The sequence below is a fragment of the Stylophora pistillata genome, chromosome 10, assembly GCF_964205215.1.
Source record: "Stylophora pistillata chromosome 10, jaStyPist1.2, whole genome shotgun sequence".
Lineage (NCBI taxonomy): Eukaryota > Metazoa > Cnidaria > Anthozoa > Scleractinia > Pocilloporidae > Stylophora > Stylophora pistillata.
Genome location: NC_142528.1, coordinates 278366 through 292181, shown reverse-complemented (window position 1 = coordinate 292181; position 13816 = coordinate 278366). Strand labels below are relative to the sequence as shown.

The following is a 13816-nucleotide window of genomic DNA, read 5'->3' as shown; positions in this document are numbered from 1 at the left end:
TTGGTCACGTGACCCACCCAAAATGCATCATGCATGATTAAAAAATTTCTCGAAGTATATCGGTGAGGGATTATAACTTAATTCTGGTTTAAATTCGAAAGTTTATAGCTTTTAAGTAAATATTAGTTGTTACGAATTAAACCAGTTTAAATTTCGAGAAAATAAGAAATTTAACCAGGTCTCTGTCATCGATGTTTTATCGAAATCGTTCCCATAATGCCTTGCAACAATTAAACAAACTCTCCTTTCAAAATGGCGGCTGCTGGTTCTGATATCTCTATGTATCGTCATCCGACATATTACGGAGGTACGGCCGTCCCACTTCCAAGTTGTATGTATGGCTTGCCCAGCTACTATCAGACAAACACGAACATTGAGGTAAATCGTTGAACTGAATGGTTTTGCATCTATAAAACTCAATTTATTGTAACACGTGTTCAAGCTGTTAAGCTTTATAACATACCGTAGGTAGCAATCACTCATTCAAGATTTAATTCTTGGGTCACAAGGTACAGCTGTCATCATCGAGTTTACAGAGTCTCGAAAGAAAGCAAGAGGATATTCTTCGTGAACTGAACGGCCTAAAAACTTCCGTTGAAGAAGTGGCAAAGCGGCTCGGGGTTTCTCTTCCGCGTCCAAAAGTGAAAGTAAGCAGAAAGTAATTGAACGCTAACTAAACTTTTTAGGCTAAATGATTTAAATCCTTGCAGGAGATTACATGACGATCTCCAGCCATTATGAGGCCAGTGAAAGGGGGGGCTATCGTAGATCTCGCAGGGATGACGATTTTTAACGTCTTAATTTTTTTTCGCTAGCCACTGGGTCCGAAAAATAAAAATTAAAAATTAAATGTCCTGGCTGTAACATATTACAAGCCTCCTCAATTTGTAACAAATCATGATTTTTAAATTTAATTCATTTTTTCAAGATAGGTATGAATGGTAGTATCTAATTACATGATTTATTGACTTGCTGACTCTTTACTCGGTAACTTGTAAATTGACAGACCAAGCCAGACAACTGACTGATTGACCATAACGTTACAGCAGTTATATATGAGCAGCTAATCAGATTGATTGATTAATTGATTGACAAAGCAATAATGGTTGTTTATTAACACACAGGTTTCTCCAACAACTTGTGATTTTGTGATATTCACTTCACCAAATGACCCTCCTCTTATTATAAGCATTCTACAGCATATTATGAAGCAAAGAGGACTTGCCCATACAACAGCAATGTTCAGCCACTCATCAGTTAAAGAGCCAATCCCTGATTCTGTCAGAACACAATTCCAGAACTTCTCTAAATGTAATAAAGAAGTTGGGCGTGCCCCAGTCATTTTAACTATTGTTTGGAAAGAAGGTAAATATTTATCTTACCTTTCTTGCCACCTCTCGATGAAAGACAAGATTCTCTAGCTATGTTATTTTGGAAAAAGGTTAAAATGTGCTAATTTTTTTTCTGATATTATTAACATGTTTCAAATGTTTATTCATGCTGTAAAAGTTCAATAAGAAAGGTTTAATCTTTTTTGTCAAGATTCCAAGTCCCTATGGATTGTGACAGGCATAGTACTAAATTAAGTCTTTGCCAGTTAATGAGATTGAATGTTATCCAAAGTTCATTTAGTGAATACTATGGCATATTACTTAGATTCTCTATCTTTTATTCTTTCCAGAGGGAGATCTTCCTTCACTAGTAGTTTCTCCATCTGCCCACAATCCAATGACTGGTGAAATAACCATTGCTCGCTTCTTCTGCCGCACATTTCTCCCAGACTTGTATGGTAATTTAACACCTGAAGAGTCTGCATGTGTGGATTACTGGATTGACAAATCACTTGCAAGCAGCAAAGAGCAAACTGCTGCCTTGAAAAGTCTTGAATTAAAGCTTGCAAAACAGTGGATTCTTGGTGGGAAAATGACCTTGGCTGATATTGCACTTGCCTGCAGTATTGTGAAGCAGAATGGCCCAGATCTTGTTCATGGTGATGCAAGGAAATGGATGATGAGAATTCCTGGACTTCTAACAAAGTAATTGAACAAGTTCATTATTTATTCACAATTCTCAGTGTGTTTGACTTTGCATGAAATAGCACATTGAACTGAAATTTTCAAACTTGAAGTGTTGGTAGAATTTCACTGTAGGAATTTAGTGTCAGTCTGTCATGTTTTTTGCTATCAGAGGCAAATACAACCACAGAACTCTTGTTAGTGTCAGCTTAATGAAGGTTTAGCAAATTATGCAATTTTGTTGTTCAGTTAGTGATTGTTAAATACAAATGTGTCAAAGTGAGCGATCAAAAAGGTTTTTTTTTAAAAAAAAAAAACAATCATTTGGATATATAGGTAAAAATTAAACTCAAATTTTGTAATTTGCTGCCCTCAAAAAAACAGAAATGAGTTCAATTTTGTTGTTTGTGTGTGCTTACTATTTGACTTCCGGTACCCAATTTACAGGTTTGTTTTACTGATAAATATGAGAGGAAATGTGGGACTTGCACTGTTCTGTGTACATTAGGAAATGTTTAGAGAACAGTATGGAGAATATGCATACTGATGTTCTGATGAAGGGCTAACGCTCGAAACGTCAGCTTTTTACCTCTTTATAGTTGCCAATTTACAATTTCAACTTAGTTGATATAACCAAATTACCTTATTACTCCTACTGACGCAGCAGCACAGTTTCTGTAGAAACTTACCTCTTTATTCATGCTGATGTTAGGTTGCAAAGGGTTAACTGCACAATGGAACAGTGCTCATTTAAGAGGATTTATTACAGTGATAATATATTTTGGTGATAATACAATCAGAATATTATAAACTTTATTACAGTGTCGTTGGCATTCAAGTGACAAGCTGTTATGGGTATCAATGTCATCTGTACACAGTGCCAGGCGAATAATTCACTTTCTTTGTTGTTGCATGCACTAGCAACGTTGTTCAAAGTTCAGCCCAACAAATCAAAATGTAGAACTGCACATTGTTCCCGTGAATATATTTAAATTAAGGGTGTGTACATGTGAAAACAATTCCGCTTGCTCCAAGCTACATGCAAGAGAACCTATTTGTCTAGCAAGAACATCACCAGGTCTCTTTGACCGAGAGTGGTTGCAAGGTGGACTGGGGACCAACCATCGCGGTTCGTTCTTTTGATGTCAGCACCGAACTCGACCAATAGCTTTGCAGAATCAATTCTGCCATCCCGTATGCACTGATGTAATGCAGTATCGCCGGCTTCGTTCAATGCGTTAATATTTAAACCGTTACTCAGCAGTCGGTGAACTTCCTCACGGTCTTTTCTGTTCACGGCGTCTTGAAAAGCCCTTTGTTTCTCTCTTGTATCAATTAAGGATGCATTCGTTAGATTTTGCCTATATCGAAAAATAAGAAACGGGCGGTTAAAAGTGTGAACCAGCAAAGGGGCTGGTCTTAGTACAAGAAAGTATCCGGAGATAAAAGAAAGACTTTCATTTAAAATTAAATACATACATTTAGAACATTCACACAAGTAAATGGTACTTTTCACGCACTGAATCGCAGACTCAGAAGCGACCAGTCAAGCATGCCTTACCTCTGAGCTACTTAAACGCAAACTATGGCTACCCATTTAACTTCAATTTCTTTAGAGGATATTAGTATGATGACTGAGACGGGTGCGACAAAATTTTTCACCACGAATGGGCATGGCAAGATTTTCACCACTTCGATTTTCAACCATATGTGGCCGTATTGTTAAATTAAAAATATGTATATTTTTCTGTCTGCTTGTTATTCAGATTGCATACCAGAACAGTTATTCGCCCCTGTGTAATAGAAAATGGTGGATATTTGCCTCCACTTCGGTAAATAATTGTTTCAAATATATTCTTGGAACAAATTCTTTCCTCCTTGACGCTTCCACAAACTAAACTTGCACCCACTTTCAGAATGAGCTGCGATACAACCTTCTCAAGACCCTCCACAATTTTACGCACTTTACTATATTCGGCGACAAGGTCCAACCATTCCCTGTAAGTATTCAAAAGTATTCGTTTTCGTCTCAACGAAACAAAACATTTTCATCTAGACATCCACTGCCTCTTAAGTCATGATAAATGTGCGCATTCTTTTCATCGTTTACACTAACACTTCCAAAAATGACGGAGATAGCGATGGTAGGTGCCGCTTTTCGATTCGGTGTTGCTTAAGTCGCCGTTTTTTTTTTTTCCCCTTCCACATTAGAATCAGCTCGTTTCTGAAATGGTGCAACTTCAAATGTCTCTACTTCTACGTGCATTTTCAAATGTATTCGTTCCAGATAAAAACGGCCCGCGTTTTCTTTAGCTGTGTAGACGAAAACACTCGAGTGTGAACCGGACTTAAGGTTATAGAAGGCGGAAGAAAATCGCCCCACCCAGTTTGCTGCTGCTTGTCTCCGCACTTAAAGCGAATAACGTGGGCGGGATTCCAGTAAACTTAAGAGATGAAACTCAGGAGACGCCTTAAAGACTAATCGTGCTTACAGCCTATCACTATTCCAAAAAGTGGTTACCGGGAAAACCCGGCACTTAACGAGTTCGAACTTCCGGCTGTGTGGGTTGATTACAGAAACAAATTCCCCTCGCTGACGACTAAAATAACTCCCCCTTATCTTGCACATTGCATTTAAAAAGTTACTTAAAAACGAGCACCCGGGGCGAACAAAGTTTTTTTTTTCTCCAACTTTGAACAAGTACGTATACCTAGGTTGAAGGCTCTTGGTCCTGTGATGAGTCTGCACAACATTAAAGGTCAGTGGTTCGAATCCAGTACAGGCCTGATTTTTTTCAGGTCTGATTTTCGCTATTGCATAAATAGCGCTCTCTACTGCGAGGATCGTGCATCATACGTATCTAATACCGCAGTTCAAAATATATGAACTTCATATATTCATTGTATCAAAGACTTTGTGAACTTTAATATATCAAAGACTCGATAAAGATAATTTAGCATGGAACCAAATAAATGATGATCAGTTTTATCATGAAATGTAATTAATAAAAGTCTCATTAATCCTCCGTGAGGCTACTTCGTTACTCAGGGGTAAGTGTCCTTCCAGCATTTCGTCAAATTTTCCCAACAATTCAGGTAATTATAACCGAAGTATATTTAACTTATTCCCGGCGGTGAAGTGTATAAGCACGTAAATAACTTGTGGAATCAGACAAATCTTATAATGGTTACAGGAAAATCTTCATAATTCCTCATCTTTTTATGCTCCATTTAACCTTTCGAGAGCGATCGAAAACCTGGCAGGGCAGACAACGCCTGTTGGCAGCGAAAAACCTCTCTGACCTCGCACCCTCCATATCTGTTCAAATCATCTGGTTTTTAAGTAATTCATTGTGTGTTCTTTAAGATAATTTGAAGTACCATCCCGAAAACACCACTTAACTAATATTTTACTCTTTTCCCTTTACCCATCTAGTTAATAATCTACTAATGTGGTAAAGAGAAATTCTTCAGTTTGTCAACTAGTTTTGAGACAAAGAGTTACCTACCTTAAAAAAACCTTAGATAGGCCAAAAACGTGCCGCATAGGCTTTAGAGGAGATTAATTAAAGCCAATTGAATCTCGCTTAAATATAGCGGCTGTGAAGTGCAATTTGTATGCACTAAACTCAAAGCGTTTGTGAAGTTTGTTATATCAGTGCCTACTCAAACTCAACGAGAAGAAACAAAGCAAAAAGTGCATCCTGCTTAGTTGAGCTCTATAAGAGAAGTCCACCGAAGTTTTTCAAAACTTTGTAGTTTCGTTGTGCGTTGGTTTTTTGTTTGGGAGGATCACTAGGAATTTTTCGAAAATCTCTTGAGTCTGTTGAATTTCAGATTAGCGGTTTAATCTTGAATTGAATTCCATCAATCTTCAAAACATGACACGAGGTCAGGGTAAACCACGTGTTTAGTCAAACCAGTTACCATGCTAATTCGAGAAATATTCCGCCGATCTTTTAGGTTATTGTTTAATTTTCACAACAAAGACAGAAAAGCGACTCTATTAGTACTAAAAGCCTATTGTGGAACACTGTGATAACAATCTATAATGAGATAATGTAATTAAGAATTTTGCCTTTGTTTCCAAGAGCCATTTTCGACGGAAATCGACAATATATGTAATCAAACAATCAGGGTGGTATATTCCAGACTGAAATTTATTCCATGTGCGAAGATAACATACTCAATATACGTGAGTGATCTACATAGATAGCCCGCCATCTTAACATAATTGTAGGTCTTGGAGGTTTACACTCTGGTGCCAAAAAATTACTCTGTAATTTGTTGATATGTGTTGTGTTTGGCCTTGTAATGTGACCAAACACTAAATGTTGGGAAAGTCGCACGTTGTTCATTGTGGCGTTGCAATTTATAACAATAAAAAGTTGTGATACTCCAAACTCGTGAACCGAAAATGGCCCGGAAACGCCAGAAAAGACGGTGAATTTAACACTTTGACAAAGAAATGCTAATTTGCGGGTTCATAGCAAAGCTTGCTAGGAATTTATTGTAAATGTCAGTTGATTAGTCTAATATTGCCGTGGGAAAATTCAGTCGCCGTGTCACGGTAGATGGATTAGTAAGAGAAGATGAAAACAAAATCAACCACTTCTCCGGAAAGAATTTAATTATTCTTAGATTACATAAATACGATTTTCTTCTAAGCCCTGAGAAATTCTCGATCGAGTGTGTGGGTTTCGTTGCGTGTAATGAAACAGTCTGGCGAAAATGGCCGGTTCATGAATTTTGCAGAAAACATGATGACATTTGCGCCGCACATGAGATTTCACGTCGTGCGCTTTGTGTCCTGTCGAAACGAAGGCACAAAAGAAGGCAGAATTACCTATAAATTGTTCAAGCGATCGAAAAAAAAAATAGTTACAATGTTTCGAGTCTCAAACATCTTTCATTTCTGTCAATGATCGAAAGTGAATTCCTTATCGCGTATGGTCTCAAGAAAAGGCAAACGAAGCGCATTAATCTTATCATAAAAAAAACCCAACGCAATCACAACAGTTTCGGAAACTTACCTCTGCATTATGCACTATGCTTGCGATTGCGTCAATTTACAGTGTTTCCAATGGATTTTCTTTGCTAGGTTAGCTCTCAGTAAGTCATCAGCAGCCTCGATTGCATCAAATGAGTGACGAGATGGCGTGATGCAGGGTCACAGCTCTGATTCTATTTTGAGAACCTTTTAAATTTTCCGTCGATTGCGCTCCGTCAATTCCCCAGTGACGGATCTCGGATGTTTCAATATGTGGGCAGCCGTAGTTTTAAAGGGGTTCACGTCCACAAACCACACTCGCAGTGACTCTCATTACCAACTAGAGGAATAATAACAGTGACCGGCGAGCGCTCGATTTTAATAACATTGAGGCATCACCGTCATGTCACTTGAGAATGGATGTTTACAAAGGGAATAATAAATGATTATGTTGCTGATAAGCCAAGCAAATTACGCCAGTCAACAGGTGGTCTTTTGTTGTTGAATACATTTTAAAACTGTGATATTCACTTTTAATTCTTGTTAAATATTTTTGCATTCTGATATCTAGCTAGGGCAAGTTTGAAGGAGAATCCAGAAGCAAATCTCAGACGTTGCGTTTAATTGGCTATAAATCGATTACAAGTTTTAGCATGACAATGTAAATACGGTATCAAATTATTGATGGTAATTGCAGGCTTCTGAAACGTATTTCGAAATAATCTGCGACTAGACAAAGCCGCAAAGAGGGTATTTTTAGTGCCAATTTTAACAGGGAACGTGTAATCAAGTGTTCTGTTCTTTTGACACCCAAGCACAGTCGAAAATGACGTCAACCGACCAGACATTCCATTGTCAGACATTTGTTTACCATAGATCCGTCGCTTGCATCTGTTCTCCTGCTGTTGGGGTCGAACAACAAGAAGTGTACATTACAACCTGCCCTTCTTCTCCCCCTTTTTTTTTTACTCTTCCTTTTTTGCGTTTTACAAAAGAAACTGATGATGCAAGCGATTATGAAATAGAGGGAAAAATCGAAAAATTAATGGGCGAGATGAATGAATGATTAAATCATGAGAGCTAGCTGAATGGATGAAACAAGAATATATGAATAATGAGCAAATAAATGAATAGATAAATAGAAGCAAATACAAAAATGAAGACAGAATCTGACTGTTGATTCAGAGAGGTTATTGGTTCGTTCCTTTCAAAGATATAAATTGCCTTTTCACTTGTGACAAACGAACCTGTCATTATCTATTGCGCGCCTGGGGCAAGGGGGGTGAGGGGGTTTGTGGTGGGGATCACTTGGTTTTCGGGGCTAGCGAGGGGAGGGGGATCATGCAGTCGTCACCAACATAGTACAAAGGATGAACAATAGAAAATTGACTGACAGTTGACTGCCAATGAAGGGGGGATGGGGATCATGGGGATATTACAAAGCCTTTATTTAATCACTTTCGCCAGAGTGTGGTGAGGGTCGCACAACAGAGCGAGGCTCCAAATTAAGTGCGCCCTATATCCCACCCATCCCACCCCAGGGGGAGGACATCCATCACACAGTAATCTCGTGTGTGGGAAATTAACGTCTCCTACCCCAACCCTGCAGGAGACGGGACCTCCATTTATTCGTCCCTATCCGAGAAGACTAGAATATCTAACCATTTCTTGATGTTATAGAAAGGTAGCAAATTCTTCTCAATTATTTTAAGACCCTGAGTGTTGGTCCGGCCGGGGCACGAACCCTCGACCTCCCGCACAACAGTCCAGCGCTCTATCCATTGAGCTAACCGGGAGGAAGATGGAAGATCAATTAAATGTTATCACTATAAAACTAAAAGGCTCTGAATTTCCATCCTCCGTTCAAGTATTCCGGCGAGCATGATTCCGTTATGGTTATATGAGTGAATTGCCATGCGACATTTTATCAATTTTACACCAACAACATGGGAAAATGAGGCGGTTAAGTCTGCATAGTAACCCGCTGAAATATTGTTCTTTGTGTCTTTTTCGCAGAAGTAAAATAAAGTTCAACTTTAATGGCCTATAAAAAGGAATGCCATATATATTCATAAGTCATAATACACATCATCTTAAAGCCTTATCCTTTTAGATTAATTCTTATCCCTGAGAAAAAGACACAAAGTACAATAGGCAAAAGGTCACCATGCAGACTTAATCGTGACAACATAACAAGAAATTCATAATTTAAAAAAGATAAAAGGATTATCTGCCAGCATACAAAATTCAAAAGTTGTTTGCTTCGCGTTGTGGCCCACGAAGTTGCTGAAGTTGCATAATTTTTCATTGTTTTACGGGGGAGGACATCCGCCGGCCGCCATGATATGTTGAACTTTTCGATTTTTCGGAGAAAGCAAAGTACGATAGAACTCTTTGAAATAACTTTTGAAAAAAGTTGATCAAAGAGGTCCTTTAGAAAAAACAAAATGATCGAATTACGAAAATTTGCAACCGTTTGGCGGATTCCCAATAATTTTAGTCAGTGGATGGGTAAACGGAAAAACTGGACTCACAGGTTGATAGCCTCTGGCCGGGTACGTGAGACTTTACCTCTACACGAGCAATTCTTATGTGGCAACTGTTTGTGGCAATTTTTATTTGCCCGTGTGGATGGCTCGACAAATATTTCTTGTTAATTTGCGTCAGTAATAATTTCGCACAGCGGAGATGCTCATGGAAAGGAAAAAAGCAAGATAGCGAAAGTCAGAAGACATGCCAGACGTGTTGCAGCTTTAGGCGCGTTTGTCACATTTTATGTGGCGTCTCGTCTACACGGACAATATTTTTATGTGGCAATTTTTATTTGCCACATAAAAACTAACACGCCAGCTATTCAGCAAATGCAGTTGTCACATAAAAATTGGTCACTTTTCATCATCTACACGGGCAAATAAAAATGGCCACTTAAAAATTGTCATATAAAAATTGCTCGTGTAGACTAGGCTTAAGCACCTTAAAAGTCCATATTTTGATCAATTACGATTTGCGCCACTACAATATAATCTTTAATCGCTAAAACAAGTGCCATATTGGAAGTATGATGTCATCTTCAACTAAACCACCTCATATTTTGATCGTCTTCTGCTCGAATCTACCATTACGGTTCTGTCCTCATGTACCGGTTCACAAGAGCCAATGCAAAAGACCAAACAATACACAATAGCTAACCGATAACTCCTAAACAAAGAAAGAACAATGGTAATTCCCTTGTGAACCGGTACACCAGGACAGAACCACCATTACGTTGTATCAATAGTTAACAAAGATGACGGGCAGTTTTTCTTTGATCTTTATTAGCTTATGTCCAAGGTAACACCAATGTGTCTAAGAGGTAACATCAAAGATGATTCAACACATCAATTAAGCATATTTGCATATATGTAAAATTATGTCAAACCAACGAAACAAACTGAATAATTCTTTCATCCATTCCGAACCAGGAAAAGGACAAAAGCTTGACTTGTGTTGCTTCAACTTTTTTCTACCACGTTTTGAGAATACATGGCTTGGAAATGCGTGTCACACCCATGCAATTTTTTCAAAGCGGACTTTTCTCACTTGTAAGCGCGATAATAAACTGAATTTTCAATTTTCAGTGAGAATTCGTTGTGTATTTGTCAATTCGCAAACAGCATTATCGATAGTTGAGGAAATGAGTCTTCATTTCAAATTCTCTCTAATGGTTTAGTTTCCCTTCCGGCACAACTAATTTCGCTGTTTACAATACAGTTAAAACTCCTGTTTATGCAAACAACTTAATTTCCTCTTGGAAGAGAAGAGACAGGAAAGATAAAACAATTTAGTTTGCTTTTAAAGTGAAGCAGCTGCATCAATGTTTACTAGTTAAGAAAAGCGTGGTGTAGCCTCATTTTGCCTCGAATAAGCTTTTGAAGACTGGCTAGTAAAATCATAAACCGGCACAGCCCTAAACTAAGGTAAAAATCTTATTTGAGTTTATAGTATTTGAGTACTAGTTTTGGTAAATTCATTCCGATTTTACAAGCTACAAACTACTTATGTGCTTAACTTGCTGGTTGCTCTCAGAAGAAACTTGAATAACTTCGTGTTAGGACTATTGTTAACAAAAGCCCCAGCTAAGATCTTGAGAACTCATCATCCAACTTAAGAACACAAAATTTACAAGGGGAATGTTAGCATCTTTTCTGATATCCGTTACTGGGGGCAAGGTTTAGTTTCATTCTCTTAGCAGGTTCCCTGCACGCTATACCAGCTCTTTCGGGGAACAAATCTTCTTGTCACTTTGTGGTTAAAAGCACTTCAATTTCTTAATTTCTCCGTGTGCGCGTGAGGACAATCAGTATCTAAAGTTAAAACGGCGTTGAATTAAAAACTTAATCACCCCTCTTTCAGTCAAAGTTCCGAAACATTTTGCACTGAAAGCAAGCATAGTAAAATATGCTTTTCTCGGTTACAAAAACGACCATTGCTTTGTTTAGTCGTTATATGTGTAAACTTTCATTTTCACTTCTTGGGCTGGAATTTATCAATTCTATATATGGATAATCTTATTGGGAAATTTTTATGGCTTGGGCCATCATGACTGTAGAAGTTAACTCAGATATCCGAATATCGGCCATAATCCTGCGTAAAAGCTTTTGTGCTTTCCTGCCCCTCCAAGTCGTAACAGGCAAACAGGCACTCTGAAACCCATACATGAGCATACACGACTGACAATGGACACACACGGTACAAAATAAATAATCCCTTTTAATTGCATCGGACTAAAAGATGTAAAAAACTGTCTCAAATATGTTATATTCTTTAGCGAATGTAAACAGTGTTTCAATCACATCACCGGTTGATTGATCTTCACTGGTTGTAATGGTGCATTTTCGTAGACTTTAATATAAATATGTCAGTACTGAGTCGCTTTTGTCATTTTCCTGATTACATTAAAGAAATCATGTTTACTACTTTCCACGCAATTGAAATTCCCTCCACCTTGTTTGATTTTGGTAGGAGTACTATGAATCATCGACTGGTTGCATTTATCCTCTTGGTCACATTTGTCATCTCTGCAAGGGCTTACTTCCTTCGTACAGGCGGAAAACGAGGGGCACTTGCACACAAGAAACGATCCTCGCTTTGGAAAGCTCGTTCAGCAAACACGCGTGATCTCAAAGGTAAATTGTGTACGAACTCAAGCATCCATTAGTCAACCGTGTATTGGTGCCTCTTAATTTACCTTGTTTACAGAACAATTTGCAGTTAAATTGAACAAGAAAATTAAATTAAATCTAACAGAAGTTAAACAAAATGACTGGGGTCAAATGAGTCTTTCAAATACCACGTGACATACCAGGTGTCCACTTTGCCACCGACTGGTAGGGGGGGGGGGGAGGACGGGAGTAGGGCGGGCAGAATGGGACACAGTAAACACCTATACGTGGATGTAAAGCTAAAAGAGACTTCCCCAGGCTTGACATAAGTGCGTGAAAAGGCAACGGGTGGAGTTGGAGGACTTTGCTTGTGTCGCAATGAAAATTTAGCTGATCCCAGAAGGCTCTATTGAATTCTTATGATTCCCTCTCATTGGCAGTCAGACTATGTGATCCCCCCAAAATCGTTCCCACTTCCCCCCCCCCCCCCGGCTAAAAAGAATGACTGGTCACTAAGGAAAAACAGTTTTGTTCAAATACTTCAATAATCGTTGAATCTCAATCAGTTAGTGGTGAGTATCTGAATCATTGCAAAAACCATTAATCTTCATATTGCCTTCGTGTTTTAGACAATTTGAATGATATGTTGTGGTCATGGGTGGAAGACGACAGCATAGGAGACGAAAACTTCAACGACAAGGAAATGCCAGAATAAATGATCACGAATGAGGCCTCAATATATTCATCTATGTTTATTTAACCAGAAGAGTACCCAATGCAAAAAGTCATCTTGCGTAAAAAGCAGTCTTAGGTTATAAATCATTAAAAATGTAAGTTTTGAACAGTGTCGGAGATCAGTTAAGAACCTACGTTTTGAATAAATTTTACCAAAGAGTTCTTGTATGCGAGATGAATATATGTAACGTAATTATTGTGAATAAATAAACAAACAAAAAGTAATGATTGTGGCTAGCTGATTGGAACACTGAAAAGAAGAAGAAATGGGTAAAGCAGCACTTGTAATCACTTGTACATTGTCACTTTGCCTGAGTATTTGATAACTCACTGAAAACTCACTGAATAGTTATTTCCTACGTAGAGTGTGTGGCCTAAAAAAGTGAGATTAAGACTGGGAATAAAGGAGGGTAACTTTCAAATAAAGACTGTGATACTGCGTCGGTGGGGGTAACAAGGAAATATGGTTTTATCAACCTAGTTGATAATGTAAATTGGCCACCTTAAAGAGTTTCAAAGCTGACGCTTCGAGTGTTAGCCCTTCTTCAGAGCGAATGATCACCTCCCTGTTTCTCCTGAATACCGCTCGAAACGTCAGCTTTGAAACTCTTTACGGTGGCCAATTTACACTATCAACTCAGTTTATTAAACCAAAGACTGGGAATAGCCGCGTTACCTGATTAAAAAACAAAAAGCAACAACAACCCAGGCAACAGTTTAGATTTTTAACTCCTGAACTTCTTCATTATTCTTTTGATAATTTTCTTCAGTTCTGTAGATAGCTACAGGTAAGAAACCCTCGAAAATTAGAAGTCCAAGCTCAATTAGTTCATGCTGACCTCTGTCAAAAAAAGCCAAGTGAAAGTCTGAGAGATGTCTCTGTACTCCTTGCAGACCTTCATTTCACTATCCTGCAAAAAGCTCATAACGTTTCA

At 38.3% G+C, this 13816-nt stretch overlaps 2 protein-coding genes and 1 long non-coding RNA gene across 3 annotated transcripts; 2 read left to right on the top strand and 1 right to left on the bottom strand.

The window, feature by feature from the left end:
* Window positions 1-60: 60 nt before the first annotated feature.
* LOC111338140 (aminoacyl tRNA synthase complex-interacting multifunctional protein 2) lies at window positions 61-2411 on the top strand. The gene is made up of 4 exons (XM_022944568.2): window positions 61-378; window positions 510-647; window positions 1125-1365; window positions 1682-2411. Exons 1-4 carry the CDS (start codon window positions 253-255, stop codon window positions 2038-2040), a joined length of 864 nt encoding a protein of 287 aa, XP_022800303.2. The 5' UTR covers window positions 61-252; the 3' UTR covers window positions 2041-2411.
* A 349-nt stretch (window positions 2412-2760) lies between these two features.
* LOC111338141 (notch-regulated ankyrin repeat-containing protein) lies at window positions 2761-7423 on the bottom strand. Its single transcript, XM_022944569.2, has 2 exons — window positions 7049-7423; window positions 2761-3376 (listed from the first exon to the last, which is right to left on the bottom strand). The coding sequence occupies exons 1-2, from the start codon at window positions 7054-7056 to the stop codon at window positions 3067-3069; spliced, it is 318 nt and encodes a 105-aa protein (XP_022800304.2). The 5' UTR covers window positions 7057-7423; the 3' UTR covers window positions 2761-3066.
* A 3382-nt stretch (window positions 7424-10805) lies between these two features.
* LOC111338138 (uncharacterized) lies at window positions 10806-13106 on the top strand. The gene is made up of 3 exons (XR_002695564.2): window positions 10806-10961; window positions 12007-12170; window positions 12776-13106. It is a non-coding gene; the product is annotated as an uncharacterized LOC111338138 (long non-coding RNA).
* The last annotated feature ends 710 nt before the right edge of the window (window positions 13107-13816 follow it).